The 19,572-nt window shown below is 36.3% G+C and overlaps 1 protein-coding gene across 2 annotated transcripts in view; it reads right to left on the bottom strand.

Annotated features, from left to right (window-relative positions):
- The window catches only part of USP16 (ubiquitin specific peptidase 16), a 32,714-nt gene extending 14,721 nt beyond the window's left edge, over positions 1-17,993 (bottom strand). Inside the window, exons 1-10 of one of the 2 annotated variants that reach the window (XM_006899407.1) lie at positions 17,887-17,993; positions 14,982-15,160; positions 11,191-11,294; positions 10,216-10,319; positions 7,444-7,625; positions 6,787-6,882; positions 3,526-3,656; positions 2,966-3,053; positions 1,869-1,947; positions 312-403 (exon numbers count right to left, since the gene is read on the bottom strand). In XM_006899407.1, coding sequence (XP_006899469.1) covers positions 312-403; positions 1,869-1,947; positions 2,966-3,053; positions 3,526-3,656; positions 6,787-6,882; positions 7,444-7,625; positions 10,216-10,319; positions 11,191-11,294; positions 14,982-15,160; positions 17,887-17,947 — 1,116 coding nt within the window. In that variant the 5' untranslated portion in view covers positions 17,948-17,993. The remainder of the gene's footprint in view (positions 1-311; positions 404-1,868; positions 1,948-2,965; positions 3,054-3,525; positions 3,657-6,786; positions 6,883-7,443; positions 7,626-10,215; positions 10,320-11,190; positions 11,295-14,981; positions 15,161-17,886) is intronic. The other variant, XM_006899408.1, reaches the window with a different exon arrangement.
- Positions 17,994-19,572: the final 1,579 nt, after the last annotated feature.

The following is a 19,572-nucleotide window of genomic DNA, read 5'->3' as shown; positions in this document are numbered from 1 at the left end:
ATTCACTTTACACATTATATAATAAGATCCTCCCATGCTGAATTTTAAAATAAACAAAGATATAAGAAAATTAAATCAAAAAATTATACAAACTCAGACCATTAGGTTAGGGAAAATAAATTTCAAGTGTTAAATTAACTTATTCAAGTCTTAAAAAGTATTAATATTTCCACCAAAGAATCACTCCTATTTGGATGGTTCAATAAAGAGTATTTTATTTTACAATGTTAGAAATCTCTTAAAGAAAAAGCTTATACGCTGCACTCTATTTCTACTACTAAATCAATCCACTCATATCCACAGCTACTTACAGTTCTACATTCATTACACATTATTGCACTCGTCAGTTCACCACCAAAAATGCGATCCACAAAGCTCGGTCCTGATTTTCTCTTTTCATAAGCTGTGGAAAAAAAATACTATTCATTATTAAAATTAATAGAATAAAAAAAGAAAAGATAAAACTATTTACTACCTAACTTTAATTTCCTAACACATAGACTTTTAATTCTATTCATAATTACAACAATATTATTAGTTAGGGAAGTGAGAACATACTCTAAGCATAATGGCATTTTATAAAACCCAATCACCTTTATTATTAAGAAAACAGTTCTTTTCCAACAACTAGTCAGTCGAAAGGAAACATCCTGTATATCAAATTCTCCAATATTACAATGAGTAGGCTAGCTGACTTCCTAGCTTCTTTCTAGCTCTAATTATTCTCCATTGAATACTAACAAAAAAACAGTATGGCAGTAAATTTGGAGAGAATAATATGTAAACAGCTTTGTAGACTCTTAAGACTTTCCTCTTGTTTTATAAAAAAAAATTAAGAAACTATAAAGAAGAAATCTTTTTCAATTTTCTCATTTCTAGGTAAAGAATCATGATCCATTTAATATGAGGTGAAATCTTTTACAACTTGAACACCAAATTTTCTAGCTGCAAGAAATTTACAGGTAAGTTTATATGCCATTTAAGATGTCGGGTGTCACATTTTATATAAAAGATCTTTTTAAAAAAACCCAAGAGCAGAAAAGGGTCCTAATGAGGAAAAATCACCTTTAGGTTAATGCTGCCAAGTCAGGAATGACGCATAGCAGATCCTCCAGTGTTAATGCTAAACTGTGTTAATACAGTGTTTACTAATCATGAGATATTGGTGATTCTGTTACATACTATCAAAGCAGAACTGACTAACAGCTGGCCCTCCAGTGGGTTTTCAGAGGCCATAATTCTCACAAGAGGAGACTGCTGAACTTTCTCCTGTAAAGCTGGGAGATTTGAACTTTGCATCCTTGTGTTGACAATGAAACTCCTTACCTTAGCTAAGCTATCAAAGCTTCCTAATCATTACCAGTCATTTAAATTTATTATTAAATGGGATTTTACTCCTTTAGTTGCACTTGAACATTTCAATTATTCAACAGGGTAGTGGCTACTATATTATACAATGTAGGCATAAACCATATCCATCATCACAAAGAGTTCTTTTAGACAAAAACCCAAATCAATAACAAGAAGAGCTAAGAAAGAATTAAGCTTCATGATTAATAAATTAGTCACCATCAATTCATAAAGGCAAATATAATTTACTTATCACTAATTATAATTCTGAACTTTTAAAAAAATAAAACTGAGATGTCATTTATCTTTTGCAATTTTCATGGTAATATACAAGACACAAATTTTTTTTCCCCAGAGTACTTTTAGCTTTGTAGAATTCAATGAAAATATAAACAAATAATAGTGACTTAAAGAAGTTATGTTAATCATTTTAGACTTAAAATACACTACCAGAAATATTATTCAAAAGTACAAGAAATTCAGAATATTTTCTTTTATTTCAAACACTCAGACATTACCTTTTATTTTATTTTTTAGTTCTTCATCCAATTTTTCTGTAGAATTACCAATTGCTTTAAGAATTCCTTTACTCACTCTCTAAAAATAATAAAATAGATATACATATTATTAAATTTTAAAGTTCAGTCATTTTCTTTTGAAAATATATAATCAAATCAAGAAAGTGATCAAGATGTAGCTCTACAGATTTAATTAAATAAAAATTAATAGTTCCAAATCATACTTCCAAAGATTCTTCAAAAAACTAAACAAAAATTGTGCAAATATAGTCACTAACCACTGAATAAAGGCAGTCTTAATTTCAAGTTCTTAACTGATTCATACCAAAGCTTTTTACAACATGATCTATTCCTTTTAAACATTTCATGCTAGAAGCAGAGTGAATGAACAGAAGCTACTGCAATGGACTCCTAAGATCAAAGTCCAGCTCCATCATCACTGGGCAACCTTGGATCAGGTACTCAATCTATCTATATCCCAGCTTCAAAGTCTATGAAACAGAATAACAGTACCCACTTCATAGGGTGACTGAGAGAATCAAATAAAGCCTATTACATAAAATACTGAACGTAGCTCCTTGGCATAAAGTGAGAACAAAATATATATGATACTGTCACTATTACTACTTAATTCTATTTACATTCCAAAATATATTATTTAATACTTGCAATTAACAAAAACTTTAAATTGTAACAACTGTACAATGAACTTTACAAAATTAAAATACTTTCTAGGTTCAACACTGCTAAACTGCAATCAAGAAGGTATGCTACAGCTGGGAACTGCCGAGGGAGAAACATTTTCCAACATTTGTAGCTCTCCTCATAAAGGCTAGTACAATAGAACTCTTAATGAACAATTAAGGCCGAAAACATCATGTAACCAAGAACATTACAGGAACGAGAGTCATTTCCAATTCTCAATTCATTTTAATGATTAAACATACTGATTGAAAAAGTCTATGTAGAGGAAATGTTAAAAAGTACAAAGGCCTCAATCATTAGCTATTACTGCTTTAATAACTCTTTAAAATATCAGCTCACAGGAAAGTTCACAAAGTTGGGATTATAAAACACAGTGACCAGAATAAGCTAACCTGGTGTTCTTCTGCTCTCATTCCATCCAACAAATAGCGAAGCAACTCCTGGCTGTCTTGCTGTTGATAACCTTTAAACCGCACTGCCCTGTGAAAAGCAAAAAACAGAACAAACAAAATCAATTTACTAAGATATAAAGTTTGCTTACAAACTGTAGGTTCGTATTTCAATCTCACTGTCTCTAATTTCAAAAAATCTGCGTAATCTGACAAAAATCTTCAAAGATTTCAATTTTTTATGTAGAATCTATGCTTTCACTCTCAAATCAATACTGCTGAGTCAAGAGCTGACTCACAATAGGTCCTCCAAGGGAGTCTCAGAGGCTGTAAACTGCACTGGTTGAGAATGCCCATCTTTCTCCTTTGAAGCAGCTGGTGGAATAAAAAGCCTTTGAGTTGGAAGCACAACTTCTTACCCACTGGGCAACTAGAGCTCTCAATTTTCACTCTAAGTGACATAAAGCACGCTTTAATGTCTGCACTAGTGGACACCAACGTTATGTTTCTATTTCTCAGTATCATATTGATGCATTAAAAGCACACTCAAAGTGGATACTCACTTTTTACAGACCTGAGAAAAGAGTTCTTTAGGTGTCACAATTCCCTTTTTGGTTTCTTGCATCTCGTTAAGAAACTCGCTCATGGCCAAAGTAAGAGGTCCTGGAGGATCAAGGTTTATTTCTAAGGGTTCCTGAATATGGGAATAAAATTACTTTCTTTAGTCAAATTTTATGATCATTTGCTTCACTTATGATATAATTAATTAAGTAGCCCAATTTAAAAGTTTACAATATGAACCACAAAATAAATTTTCTGATCATACCAAAAGGTAAGCCCATGGCCACAGAGTAGATTCCAACTCACAGTGACTCAAATAGGATAAGAGTAAAACGGGCCTTCAGCGTTATGATCAAGAGGCAGTGGTGACAAAGGAGGAATTTCAAGCTGCTCTGAAAAAACTGGCAAAATACAAGGCCCCAGAATTGATGGAATATCAATTGATATACTTCAGCAAACAGATGCTGCTCTGAACACAGTCACTAGGTTATGCCATGAAATTTGGAGGACAACTAACTGGCCAATTGACTGGAAGAGAACTATATTTATTCCCATTCCAAGAAAAGGTGACTGACAAAGAATGGAAATTATCGAACAGTATTATTAATATCACATGCAAGCAAGATCCTGCTGAAGAGTATTCAAAAATGACTGCAACAAATACATCAGCAGAGAACTGCAAGATGTGCAAGCTGGGTTTAGAAAAGGCTAGGGACTAGGGACATCACAGCGAGCATTAGCTGGATCTTAGCTGAAAGCAGAGAGTACCAGAGGAATGTCCATCTGCATTTCATTGACTATGCAAAGGCATTTGACTGTGTGGATCACAACAATGTATGGCTAACCTTGGGAAGTCTGGGAATCTCAGAACACTTAATAGTGCTCATACGAAACCAGTACTTAGACCAGGAAGCAGAAGTCAAAGCAGAGCAGGGAAACATGGTTCAGGATCAGGAAAGGTGTGCATAAAAGGATGCATCCTATCTCCATACCTTTTCAATCTATATGTAGCACAGATCATTTGGGAAGCTGGACTTTATGAGAAGGAATGTAGCATCACGATTGGAGAAAAACTCATCAACAACCTGCATTATGCAGATGATACAACCTTGCTTGCTGCAACCGAGCACAGCATGAAGCATTTGCTGAAGAAAGTCAAGGACTGCAATCTTCAATATGGACTGAAGCTCAACATCAAGAAAACTAAAATTCTCAAAACTGGGCCAATTGGCAGCTTCATGATAGACAGAGAAGAGATTGAGACTGTTAACAACTTCAGCTTGCTTGGTTCCAAAATCAACATTCTTGGTACCAGCAGCCTGGAAATCAAAAGATGAATTGCACTGGGAAAGTCTGCTGCCAGAGACCTCTCTAGAGTATGGAAGAGCAGCAATGTCAGTCTGGAGACTATGTTGCACCTAATATAGACCAGGGTCTTCGCAATTACATGTGTAAGAGAGCTGAACAATGACTAAAGATGATGGAAGAAAACTCAATGCCTTTGAGTTGTGGTGATGGAGCAGAGTGTTGAACATACCATGGACTGCCAAGAGAACAAACAGGTCAGTCCTGGAGAAGGTGAAACCAAGCTGCTCCCTCGAGGCCAGGATTTTAAAGCTCCATCTCACATACTTTGGGCATGTGGCCAAGAAGGATCAGTCCTTGGAGAAGAATATCATTCTTGGAAGGGATAGTGCAGGAGAGGGAGACCTGGGATGAGATGGATTGACTCAGTGACTTGGAAAGTAGGACTGGGTCTGTCAGAGACAATGAGGCTGGCTAAGAATAGGGCAGGGTTCAGAGCTGTTGTATATAGGGGAGCTATGAGTCATCACATGTAACTTGATGGCACATAAGAACTACCACCACCACCTTTACAGGAAAAGACTGCCACATCTTAGTCCAGAAGAGCTGCTGGTGGGTTCAAACTGTCAACTTTTTGGTTAGCAACTGAGCACTTAACTATCATACCACGAGGATGGTACTATCAACATAGTGTGCATTTCATTGCCAATGTAAAGGTCAAGGTTTGAACCAATTCCATAGCACTGCAAAAGAAGAGTATGGCAATCTGGTCCTGTGAAAATAAGACCACTTTTACTCAACAACAACTGGGATGGCTATGTGTGGGAACTGACTCAATAACAACAGAACTGTTTAATTTTTCAAATATCAAGAATTTACTATTATTAAAGAACAAAAAAGACTAAGTAAAATGTAAGTAATCAAATGAATAAGAGAAAACTCATTTATCTATACTGCAATAAAATTAGTATATTAAAAATATCAATGCAAATCTAGGGGCTTCACAAGTATCAGCAGCTTTCCAAAGAAAGAAGAGCATATTAGAGAACAGCTATGTTGTTAGAACTTTGAAAACCGACTCTTTGATTCATTGTGTTAGCCCTCACTGGGGTCATGGTCTCCATCTATCTCATACTGACACATGACTTTGCAAATCAGCAGCAGCTGTGGGATCAATATAGGATAGCACTTTCCACACTGTGGAGAGACTATGAAGAGACTATGGCAAGGTGTAGCTGGACAGAAACCTGGAGATAGAGCCAGAGCTAAAGGTTTTGCTTCTGGATGACTGAATGAAGAGTTGACTTATGAATGCTATGAGACAAAGCTTGCTGGACAAATGAGGAAACCAGAGGTTTTTATCTGTGCTGCTGAACAGATCCTAAACTTTCACTTGTTGACTGAGAAGCTGTATGAACTAATTGAGGAATTGTGTCTTGATGGTAGTCTGGCTTGGAGCTGCTATTCACTAAACCTGTACTTTCACTATGTCCTTTGTCTATCTCACCCGGCCCTGACCTATTTTTCTAATAAACCTAACTATTGTGAGTAAAGTCTTTGAGTCAATTTGCAATGACCATTGGACTCAGTGATTCACAGAAATAGGAGCTGGAGCATAGGACTGGGACATGACCATGAAAGTATTTGTTTGATACTATGGATGTTATTGCTGGGCACAGTTCCCCTTTATAAGGCAAGGAGAAGTTGGACTCTGCCACCTTTTCATTGCAACTGCCCCTTATACAAGGGAACATGAAATTGACATAGAAAATAAATATAAAAGCCATTTATAATTTCTATTAGTTTTGGAACATTTAACTTGGTAATCTATAACAGAACAAAAGCAAATTTTAAAAGTGGACATAAGTGTCAATTCCTTCATATAATTTTGAATGTGGACAATCAAAGGGGAACAGTTACTAACTGTAAAGGAACATTCCATATAATGATTTACATACAGTTAGTGCCAAATCAGGTGGTTCAATTTTCACAATTGTTCCAGACATTTTTACTTCTTTCAGTAGCTCTCTAAGTACTGGTGTTTGTGATAAATTCTGGAATGAAGAAAAAGAGAAAGAAAATTATCTTAAAAGATAATTTACCCAAACTGCTTTTAAGTATCTAATCTATCAAAATGGAAAATCATGAACAACACTACAATCTTTAATACTTCTACTTTTGGGAAACAAAAACTTATGTCATACTCTTCTCTTTACTTGTCTGATAAATACTTCAGTTCTAAATTCAATTATCACTTTGAGAGGCATTCTTCAAATATATTCAATCTGAAGGAGAAATCTCTCTACAATCACCGCCACTACCATTCTCTCACCATCACTTGTAACCAGATTTGTTTCTGTTGTAAGTTATCCTGTTTCCTTACCCTAAGCATGCTCCTGAAGGGCAGAGACAATGTTTGTTTTATCATACTGTATCCCAGTACTTAGCACAATGTTTTAGTGTCTTACAAAATGAAACATTTGCACTTTCTATGAAAACACAGAAATAAATTACTTATGAGAGAGAAAAAAATCCTCAATACTATAAGTAACAAAACCTATAATACAAAGAAAAAGTTAGATTTCTTAAAAAATAAAAAATGGTAATACTGTCACCTGCATAACTGCATTGAAGAAACATGTATTTCCCAAATTACTGAGGCCTTTCACAGTCATCTGAGAAGTAGAATTCATAGGAGTTTCTCTAGCCATGTTTTCTTTTTTTTCTCTTTCTTGTTCATTTTTACTCTCTTTTGCTAATTTTTTATTTTCAAGCTCAATGTTCTCATCTTTTGCTGCTTAAAAACAAGAGGGGCATGAGATTTAGTAGAATACATGTATATTATACAATGCAAAATTCTAACTGGGATAGAATTACCAGGAAATGTTTACCATTAAGCAGATATTTCTTTTTAAATGTTGACTAATTCATATGCGGGAGAACTGGTAGTGTAGTCTGCAGGGAGATACAATGCTAACCCAAACGCCACACCTCTCTAGCAGATGGGATCCACCAGCAACTTCAATGAAAGGAAAAAGGGCAATCTCTTCCCATGCAATTTAGTCTCAAAGATCCAAGATAGGGAAGCTATAAGTCAGTTCTGACTCAATGACAATGAATTTGAGTTTACTGAGTTTGAACTGACACAAAGACCAAAAAACCAAAAATATTCAAAATACATAAACAATAACTGGACAAATGAAACCAAACAATATATGCTTTGATATGAATCTTCCCTTTACTACTGCACAAAAATTCTTTTCAAACAAGCATATTTTATCATGAAATACTAAATACCAGGAGAATTAAACAATCAAAGAATAGAGACAAAAAATAATTTATTTTTTCAGGTCAAAACCCAATCTTGAAGTTCTAAACAATCAATTCTGGTTCCGCCAAAGATAATTCTGTGACCCCAGTTCCCAGAAGAAACCTAAACAAGCTTAAAATAGATAATGTAAATCTACCCAATCAGCTGAATTATTCAAGAACCTGAAAAAGTGCTTTACTTTTTGTATCATCCTATAGACCGAAAACTTGCTATACAAACTGTTACACAGTAAATTCAGTGTAAGGTCTACTTAGCTCCCATCTCAGGATGTTAAGTGCTGTAAAGTATGACTAATCATAAGAAACCCTATAAACAACAGATCTGAATCCTGTTCTATCTTGCACCATACTTATCATCCCTGAAACACTTGAACCCAGTGACTCAGTTACTATATCAATTCATCTTGTTAAGGTTCTTCTTCTATTTCACGTATTCTCCACCTTTCCAAGCATGACGTCCTTTCCAAGAAAAAGCCTCTTCAAAAACATGCCCAAAGTATAAGAGATGAAGCTTCACCATCTTTGTTTCCAGTGAGTATTCTCGCTGCACTTTCGTCAAGATACTACAACTCAAAGGCATTGATTCTCATTCTGTCATCCTTACTCACTATGTAGCTTTCAGATGCATAGAAGGTGACTAGAAAGACCACAGCTTTAATCAGGTGACCTTAGTATTCAAACTGGCATCACTGCTCTTCTTGACTTTTGAGAGGTCCCCGACAGCACTTTTCCAAAGCAATACAACTCCTGATCTCCTGGTACCGAGATTGTTGATTATGGGTCCAAATAAGATGAAATGGCTGACAATTTCAATCTTTTCTCCATCTAACATAAAGCTGCCTATTGACCAAATGGTAAGAATTTTTGTGTTCTTGATGTTGATATATACTCCACATTGAACACTAGTCTATGAGCTTCTGCAACAAGTGCCTCAAGGCCTCCTTGCTTTTAGCAAACAAGGCTGTATCAACTGTGTAACACAGGTTGTTGTTGTTGTATTCTGCCAATCCTGATGCCAAATTCTTCTTAAAGTCCAGCTTCTTGGATGATTTGTTTAGCAGACAGATTGAAGAGGTATGGAGAAAGGACACAGAACTGACATACACTACCCAATGTTAAGTCATGCTCACAGCTTCTTGATCTAGGTATAAGTTTTGTATAAGCATAATTAAGGATTCTGGAATTCCCATTCTTCATGCTATCCACAATTTATTATGATCCACACACTCAAATGGCTAGACACTCTTCTGGTAATTTCTGTCTCCCTATCCTAGAAGGTGGGTTGCAGAATTCTAGACAATGAATATGGATGACAGAAGTATTGATGTCTCTGAGCTGTGGTGTTGGAGAAGAGCACTGAATATCCCATGGATGGCGAAAAGAACAAACAGGTATGTCTTGGAGAAAGTGTGGCCAGTGGGCTCTCTGAGCATGTTGCTAGGAGGGGCTATTCCTTGGAGAGGGACATGATGCTAGGAAGGGTGGAGGGTCAGCGAAGGAAAGGTGGAAAAGGTGGACTGACACAGTGATTACCACAATGAGCTCTTGTATTTCAGGAAGTGTGAGGATGGAGCAAGATAGAACAGGGTTCAAATCTTTTGTTCATAGGTCGCTGTGAGTCGTACTTGACACAATGAATGGCACCAATAACAACACCCTGATAGGAAACAACAGAATCTATGTCAACAAGTGTTTCATCTCTGGATTGGGAAACAGCAATTACTACCCTTTACCTTTACAGAGTTTATGTCACATTTGAGTAGTTTAGTTTTCTATTTCTTCCCAAAACTGTTATGTGTTGTTGAGTCAGAACTGACAGCAGGTTTTCAGCATCTGTAAATCACAACTCCTTGCTCAAAAGGCTACTTTACTCCATATAGTCCACTGTTTCAATATGCTTAACCAAAAGGGTTTTTTTTAAATTCTGAATACAACTAATTCTGAAGTAACTAATGTTGCCTAGGTATATGTAACTCCTGGAGCTGAATAAAAAATAGAAAATATCAGCATATATGAAAATCAACATTACAGCATACACTAAAAAAAAATTCTTTTACCTGATTTTGAAGGCATAATACTGGCTTGTTTTCTAATATAATCAACCACTTGACCCAATCGATTTGAACTACGATACTGGACCTCCTCATCACATATGTAACACCTGATCACAGAGAAGGAAAATGACAGACAACAAAAAAAAGGGACGACTTTACAATTTCTGGAATTCAATATGTGCAGTGGTCAAATTTACTCTATTACAGAAACCAAAAGTATAATTTCTTTCTTTAAATAACAATTCTTTATACTTCCTTATACTTTCTTGGAAAAGACTATCTCCACAAATTATGTTTTACATAATAAACTCTGGTTTACTAAGTTAACCAGAATTCTAGCTATATAATATGGAAAAAACCTCTTAAGGAAACAATTTCCTGGAATGGTTATTTGTAACACTAAAGTACAACATTTTTCTATACATATTTCAAAGTCACATATATAATTAAAAATGTCAACAAAATAATAAATTTTACCCTGGCTTTCAACCCAGTTGGGCAGATCTATGAGTTTTAAAGGTTAAATAAATATGTTAATGATGCCAAGATATAAGAAATAAAGTTTACCAAATAAAGATCTCTTCCTATGCAAATTAAATGCCAAGGTTATTACACTATATTCTCCATTTACCTGAAATTTGTTCTTAATATGCCAGTTGTAAACTAAAAAGCTGTTCCCATAAAATGTTTTCTAATAATACTACAAGAAGAAAAAACCAAAGTGAGTAAAAACTCTTAAGGATAAGACTCCTACATGTTACAATTTTTCTGTTCATCTATTACTAAGCAAAAGTACCACGTAGTATTCCATTTGCTAACCTTTCAATAGTAAAGTATTTAAAAAATAATTTTTAAAAAATTAAAAAATAATTTAAAAAATAAATTTTAACTTTTTTGTTTCTGAAACATTTTCAAATATCTCTCTTCTTCAATATTTCAAGGAATTTCTAGTTGGTGTGTACAAGAGTTAAAACTCACCACACACTCCAGTTGTCTAAATTAAGAACGAGGCAGTGAAGTTCAGATCTTGGTGTCATATAGTGCTTCAAGGCATGCTGCTCCTGAGAATTTCTGCCACAACCCTAGAGGATTATAACCATAAAGCTCAAAGTAACAGGAATTAAAGGAGTAAGAATTCATCATCGACAGTGAATAAATAAGTGGCTCACATAATTATGTCATTTATACAATTTTGAAAATAAAATGTTAACCCAAATAAAAAAGTTAATTCAAGAAAATTTTTAAAATAAAACCTTTACAAAAGTCTGTACTTCCTATAAACTTGAACACCTGTGTATGACTAAAGATATTAAAAGAAAAAAAGTATTTAGAAAATTAAGCACTGGTGGCCTAGTGGTAAGGAGTTGTGCTGCCAACCCTTAGGCAGGCAGTTTGAGTCCACCATCTGCTCCATGGAAGATAAGCAGTATCTTCCTATGCCATTTATAGCCTGTGAAAATCCGCTGGAGGATCAGCTATGAGGTGAAGCCAATGTAAAGCGATAAAACAACAAGAAGCACAAAAAGCACTCTTCCTCTTCATGAAACTTGCCCTTTCTAGACACAATTAAACTATACTAATTTAGTCACTCACAGGTCAGAATTGGATTACATAAAGGCTTCATAACCATTATCTTGAATCAACACTCCTCCATGTATCTTTTTTTTAGCATAATGTTCCTAAAACAAAGCTGTTTATATATTTATTTCATAAATTATTAATTGCTCTCAATCTATCCATAAACCCACTGCCACCAAGCAAACTCCAACTCACTGCAACCCTCCATAGGTTATCCAAGGCTGTACATCTTAACAGGAGAACACTGCCCATCTTTCATCCACAAGGCAGCTGGTGGATTTAAACTTCTGGCTTTCCAGTAACAGTCCAACAGGGAAGGAACTACATCAGCAGGGTTGTTGTTGTTTTTGTTGTTATGTGCCGCCAAGTTGTTGGCGACTCCTAGCGACCCTATGTATAACAGCCCTGAACCCTGCTCTATCCTGTGCCAATCGCACTGCCTCTGACTCACCCATCCTGATTACCCCTCTCACTGAATCAATCCATCTCATAGAGGGTCTTCCCCTCTTGCGCTGTCCCTCCACCCTCCCAAGCATGATGTCCCTCTCCAAGGACCTGTCTGTCCTCCTTGTAACATGCCCAAAGTATGTCAGACGAAGCCCCAGAATCCTTGCCTCCAAGGAGTAGCTTGGTTTAACCCTCTCCAAGATGAATCTGTTTCTTTTCTTGGCAGTCCATGGTACATTCAATACTCTTCTCCAGAACCACAGATCAAAGGTATCAATTCTCCTTCTGTCTTCCCTAGTCATTGTCCAACTCTCTGATGCATAAAAGTGATTGCAAAGACCATGGCCTGAATCAGGCGCACCTTAGTCTCCAGAGAGACACCACTGCTCTTGAGTACTTTAGAGAGGTCACTAACAGCAGACTTTCCCATCGCAATACGTTTTTTTATTTCCTGACTGCTGGTGCCAAGAGTGTTGACTGTGGAGCCGAGCAAACTGAAGCTGTGAACAATCTCAATCTCTTCGCCATCCATCCTGATGCTACCAATTGGTCCAGTGGGCAATCTTTGTCTTCTTGATATTGAGCCTCAGTCCATACTGAAGGCTGCAGTCCTTGACCCTCTGCAGCAAGTGCACAGGTCCTCCTCAGTTTCAGCAAGCAGGGTTGTGTCACCTGCATAACGCAGATGGTTAATAGATCTTCCACCAGTCCTGATGCCACAATTCTCCTCATAGAGCCCAGCCTCTCGGATAATCTTTTCTGCATATAGGTTGAAAAGGTACCGAGACAGGAAACATCCCTGGCATACACCCTTCCCAATTTTGAACCATGCAGTGTTACCCTGCTCTGTTCTGATGACTGCCTCCTGGTCCAAGTATAGGTTTTGCATTAGTATGATTAAATGTTCTGGGATTCCCATTCTTCTCAGAGTCAGCCACAGTTTGTTATGATTCACACAGTCAAAAGCTTTTGCATCACCAATGAAACATAGATAGACATTCTTCTGGTATTCCCTGCTTTCAGCTAAGATTCATCTAACATCAGCTACAATATCCCTAGTACCACAACCCCTTCTAAATCCAGCCTGGACTTCTGGCAATTCTCTGCTGATGTGCTGCTCCAGTCGTTTTTGGATAATCTTCAATAGAATTTTGCTTGCATGTGAAATCAATGTTATTGTTCTATAGTTTCCACACTCTGTTGGGTCACCCTTCTTTAGAATGGGAACAAACATAGATCTCTTCCAGTCAGTTGGCCAAGTAGTTTTTCTCCAGATTTCTTGGCACAACTTGGTGAGCACATCAGCAGGATACGCTCAGTCTATTTAATGATCAAGTCCAATTGCCCTGGCTCCAATATCACATCAAGGTTAACGCTTATATTCTCCAATTCACATACCATATACCCTATGAAAGGAAGCTCTGGTGGTCTAGTGGTAAAGAGCTGCACTTTGAACCCAAAGGTAGTCTGAATCCACCATCTGCTCTGCAGGAGAGAGATGGGCTATCTCCTTTTGTGAAATTTACAACCTTGGAAACCCAATAAAGGTCAGCTATGAGTTGGTTCCAACTCTGTAAGTTTATGAGATTACCAGAAGACTTAGTACAGGAACAGATAAGGATTAATTGAATAAGGAAGCTTTTCACACTAAAAGACATGCAGGATTATTCATTATAGAGTATAAGTAGATTTTGTGATTCTAGGTGGTTAGATCACTTTTAAGAAATGAATGTTTGCTCTGCATTTATCTGAACTAGGCCACCAATCTCCTAGGATAACATTACAATAATTAGTGCAGTTTCCACTGAAGTTAAGCACATACTCTAAATGCTTTCCAAAAAATTGGCTATTGATCTCATCTTGAAGTGCGAATAGCCCAGTTTCCTAACATAATAAATTTAACTCACAACAAAGGGACATAACCACAGATAACCTGAAGAGCTCTCATGGTATAACCTGTCGAGAGTTACATGATAACCCAAAGGCAGCACCTATCTGGTGGTTCAAATCCACCAGTGGGTCCATGGTAGAAAGATAGGCAATCTCTTCTCATGTGATGTACACCCTCGAAAAGCCAACTGGAAGGTCAGCTATAAGTTAGTTCTAACTTGATGGTGATAAGTAAAGAGACCCTGACATTAGTACTATGGCAATACCTGCAAATTGGTTTAGTTAATGTAACTGCCAAGCATGATGTTCACAACTCACAGCATATTCAATCCTAAGGAATTACCCTCAAGAGTACCCTACAGTGCACATCTAAGGGCTAGCCAACGAGCAAGTACAAAGGTCTGGCCCCTTGTCTTAACTGAGGGATATCTCTGAGGGGCTTACTGTGTTTATTGTGGGACTGACTTTGAAGCAAATGCCTCTACATTAAACTTCTCCTTCTGCCTAATCCTGCCTTCCTTGTTCTTTACCTGGTGTGGTAGCTGAGAATATTCACTAATGAACCACCTACATAAATTTTCACTTCAGAATCTGTTCCCCAAAGAACATGGCCCATGTCAGCTGGCATCTGAGTCACCCATGCTGCACTTTTAAGTAATAGCTTATGAAACAAGTTAAAAAACAAACTCACTGTCACAGAGTTTATTCCAACTAAGGGCAACCCCACGTGTCACAAAGCAGTTCTCCATACGGTTTTCTTGGCAGTAGTCGGACACAACTGTTTGTACCACCCAAGGACACAGACTACATTTAAAGAGTTTCAACAATCTCACCTTGACAAAATGTAAGCATACCTGGTGGCCACATTTAAGACATAGCCAAATTGAAGGATTTTCTTCTGTTTCCTCTTCAGACTTATCATTTACTTTATTGTCCGTCTTACAGTCTTGACAAATATTCCATTCCACATTCACTAAAGCCTTTTTCAAATTGCCTTGTTCCAAGCCTTTTCTGATGTGTCTACACGTAGGTTCTATTAAAACAAATAATACAGAAGTACATGAGCTCAGTTATGATTCTTTAGAAATCATCAGAAATTACTTTTCGTTCAACATTCAAAAATGTATTCTATACATAGTCAACCTGAAAACGTATTTTAAATCTGTTGTGTGCTATACAATGATTATGTGAAAAACAAAATTTATACAAATTTTAAATTTCATTTTTTAGTTTAGCTCTATGTACAACTCCTCCAAAAATCACTTCAATTTATTGAGCAATTTTCTTTAAATTCAGGTCCTTTTATCTTGAAAAATCTAGCAGAAGAGACAGATACATGAATAAATGCACAAAGAGCTCCAAAACATGCTACAGCAGTACAAGAAAAGGCTTAAGTCACCCCAAAGTTTAGGGGGGTTTGGGGTGGGGGGTAGCACCTGAACAGTCTTGGAAGAGAGTAATAGTAAGAAGTCTTGGTGGCCAAAAAAAAAGCAGCAGCAGCAGCAGCAGCCTTGGTGGCATTATGGATTCTATGCTAGACAGGATAATCAGAAGGCTAACAGTTTGAATCTTTCAGTTGTTCCCCAGTAAAAGAAGAGACAGTCTCCACTCATCAAGATAATGGTTTGGGGTTTGATTTTGATATGAACCTGGCAATGTGTTAAATGTTTGCATATATCTCACTTTCACCCTCACTGCTACCTGGAATCAAGATACCATTATGTCCAAATGACAGATAAGAAAACAAAACTATCCCAAGGACACTAACTACAAAGCGGCTATGAGAGAATCAGAACTCAGGTTTTCTTGACTCCAAGGCTCACACACTAAACCACATCCTCACAGAGTGAAGGATAATATAAAAGGGCAACATCTCATGAACAAAGTTATGGAGAGATGAAGGTATATTCTGCTTCTCCAGAATAACCAGTAAATGACTCAGCATACAATATAAAAAAATTTTACAACAGGACCCGAAGCTGAAAACTCTTTTTTTAGTAGTAGGTTAAGTAAAGAGTTTTTTAATTTGCTCTAGAAAGCCTGAGGTATTGCAAAGGTTTAAAAAAATAGTTAAGGGATAAGACTAGCATTAATCCAATGAGCCTGCAATTTACTGAAGGAGAAATACAAATGCAAATGAGATCATGAGAAAAAATACTAGACCTCAGGAGTAACCAAAAATATAAACTTGAAAAAGAAGATGCCTTTCTTTAAGCAACAAATGAACAAATATTTTTACAAATGATATAAACAGTGCTTGTGAACATTTAGGAAAATAGGCATTTATTATGCTGCTTCTGTCGCTGTTTTGTTGGCTACTGTCAAGTCCACCTGTGACCCATGTCAACCCTACACATAACCAATGAGACCACTGAGACCCAGGGTGTCACCATCTGATTTTCAGAAATCATCAGGACTCATTTCTTCTTGTCTAGATGCTCTGTTAAAATTTGTTTAGCAATACACAAGACTCCTCTGACAGACAAATGGTAGCTAGCCCTTTAAAATAAAAAAATATTTCTGGAGAATAATCGGCGACAGTATCAAAGGTGCCTAAGGGAGTTCTGGTGGTGTAATCTCTAAGGAGTTGCACTCCTAACTCAAAAGCTATGCATCTCTGGTGGTTTGAATCCACTAGCAGCTCCCTGAGAGAAAGATGGGTAATCAGTTTCTTCCCCTCTTATTTTCAACCTCTGAAACCTCATGTGGGGTTAGTCATGAGTCAATTCTGAATTAATGGCAATGAGTTGGGGCTTTTTTAATATTAAAAGAACCTTAAAAATGTCTATACCGTTTGATTCAGCAACTCAATTAAGGACTAAAGGGAGCTCTTGGTGGATTAGTGGTAAGGAATCGCACTGCCAATACTAAAGGAATGCAGTTAAATTCCACCAGCTGCTCTGTAGAAGAAAGACAATTTCCTCCTGTCAAATTAATTGCCACTGAAAACCCGCGAGATGGTCAGCTATGGGTCAGCTTCAACTCGATTATAATAACAACAACTAAAAAAAAAAGAGCAAAGAGACTTAGCTAGAAAGATGTTTACCGCTGCTTTATCTATAACACTCGAAAATTAAAAGAGTATGTACATCAATAACAGGAGGGAATAAGCTACATAAAACATGAAATATGCATTCATGGTCCTATACATCAATAGACTACTATGCTAATAAAATATTACAGTTGCCTATTAAGTGGCATAGCTGTTACAAACTGTTGAGTCAGAATTGACTCATAGTTGACCCTCCAGCAGGTTTACAGATGCAGTTAATCACACAGGAGGAAATTACCCATATTTCTCTCACAGTGGACTCAAACCTCTTGCCTTTAGATTGCCAGTATAACTCCTTACCATTAGATTACCACATCTCCCTGCAGACAGGGTGCTCCTTGGAGGTAAGGACAGTGAAACTTCATCTGACATATTTTGAGCATGCTGTTAGGAGGAGTTAGTTCTTGGGAAAGGACATCATGATTGGAAAGGCAGAGGATCAGTGAAGAAGGGGAAGACCTTCAACGAAGTGGATTGACACAGTGCCTGTAATGGCTCGAGTGTATCAGAGATGCTGAGAATTGCCCAGAATAGGGCAGGGTTCAGATGCATGGCACTTAACAACAACATCATTAAGTGGCATGTAGATAGAAATATTTTACTAAAATGGAGATGATATAAAAATAATGTACACTTTGTTTTATATATAAAAAGTACATAATCCATTTGGAAATAGAAACATTAAATATTCAATTAGTGAAATATACCTAAAGATTCAGAAGAAGCATCAGTTGAAACAGTTTTTCCTTTTGTCCTTTTCTTTCCCATGTTGGCACTTTATGGATGACTTAATGACACAAAATAACAATCTAGAAAACAAAACAAAGTTAGCTAGACCAAAAAAAAAAAAAGTAATGTTTTAGATTTCTGTAGGAGACAGTACTATAGCTAAACATACCTATTATTTTGTATGCATCATACCTTATCATTTATAAAGACCATTCATATATAATTTTTATACTAATTTTGTGCATTAGATAAGATCAGATAGATAGTGCCACCCATGTCTTTCATAGCTTAAAAAAGTAATATTTAGTAAGGTTAAGAAATTTTTAAATGAACAAAAGGTAAAGGTAAAGAATATGTCTTTTTACCTAGGTCTTTAGCAAGCTAATTCCTCATTACATCAAGGTGGAATATTGGCGACATCTTTAAATCTCAGATTTCTTTCCTTTCCTTTAAAGCTACCTTAGCTCTTCATCATACAGAAATCAGAATTTGAAATAACATTGCTAGGAGTGAGAAAATTAAATAACTCAAAAAGCAAATATAAGAAGTAATTCTGAATTTCTACACCAAAACTTTCTATTGACTACTAACAAGCAAAAACCTGTAGTCTCCACTACATACATTGTTATACTACTGCCAAATCAGTTTGGGAGCCAAACTCCCAACTGCATATCAATTCTCTGCTTCTTTAAACAATACTTTAAAATCAGAAAATGGGAAATATTGAAGTACACACAAGTCTACCAAGTTTTACACAATATTATTCTGAAAAATTTTATTTTGCATGTATTTTTTTTAAAACCCCAAAACTTATGTCAAAATCACTTCACTTACTAACTCTCTAATTGTTATTTTACATGGGATACTTATTAAAATTCTAATACCATGTATCGAAGCCAAAGGTGGGTGATTTTATTCTGCGGCCTTCAGGCCTGGTTTTGTTTTTTGTCAAACACTCTTCTAAGGAGTATAGCACTAGCCTGTCCATTTGCTGAACAGAGGTAACTTGTGGTTACTGTGATGCTAAACACCGTTGACACTGATGTGGCAAATGTGATAATGGTTACCCATGGTGGACAGTATTTGCTGGAGCTTCCCAATTAAAACAAGCTTGGAAGTAGGAGTGGCATCCACTTCCAAAACAGCTTGCCTCCAGAAACCCTATGAACTTGGAGAAATGATGAAAGTTATGCAAGTGCTCAGGTCTTTCATTGGGAGGGTTGCTATGACTCAATGGAACTTAACAACAACAACATACCATATATCAGGCAGAGTTCAGAACTGCTGTACATAGGGTCGCCATGGGTCCCAGGTGACTTGACAGTACATAACAACAATATATTGAAAATGTGACCCAGAAAATGTGTTGAAATGCTGCCCAAGTAATTCTGATATGTAACTGTCACCACTGCTCTGGCTTCAAGTTTCAGATATATTCCTAGTTAAGCTGCTGAAAAATTATTGTACTTAAAGGTAATTTTTTTAAGTTTATCTGGAAAATTCTACACCAAGTAATTGATAAAATCTTTCCAAAGATAATCTAAAATATTTACAAAATAATTAACAACAAAAGAAGAAAAATACATGGAAATGTATTAAATAAGTACCTTTTATGTATTTTTGCCAATCCTGGAAATGGAATTTCATGTAATTAATCTAGAACA

Source organism: Elephantulus edwardii, unplaced genomic scaffold, assembly GCF_000299155.1.
Source record: "Elephantulus edwardii isolate Elephantulus edwardi_28Jun2011 unplaced genomic scaffold, EleEdw1.0 scaffold00256, whole genome shotgun sequence".
Lineage (NCBI taxonomy): Eukaryota > Metazoa > Chordata > Mammalia > Macroscelidea > Macroscelididae > Elephantulus > Elephantulus edwardii.
Note: the sequence above shows the minus strand (reverse complement) of the source record. Positions and strands in the feature narration are given on the sequence as shown.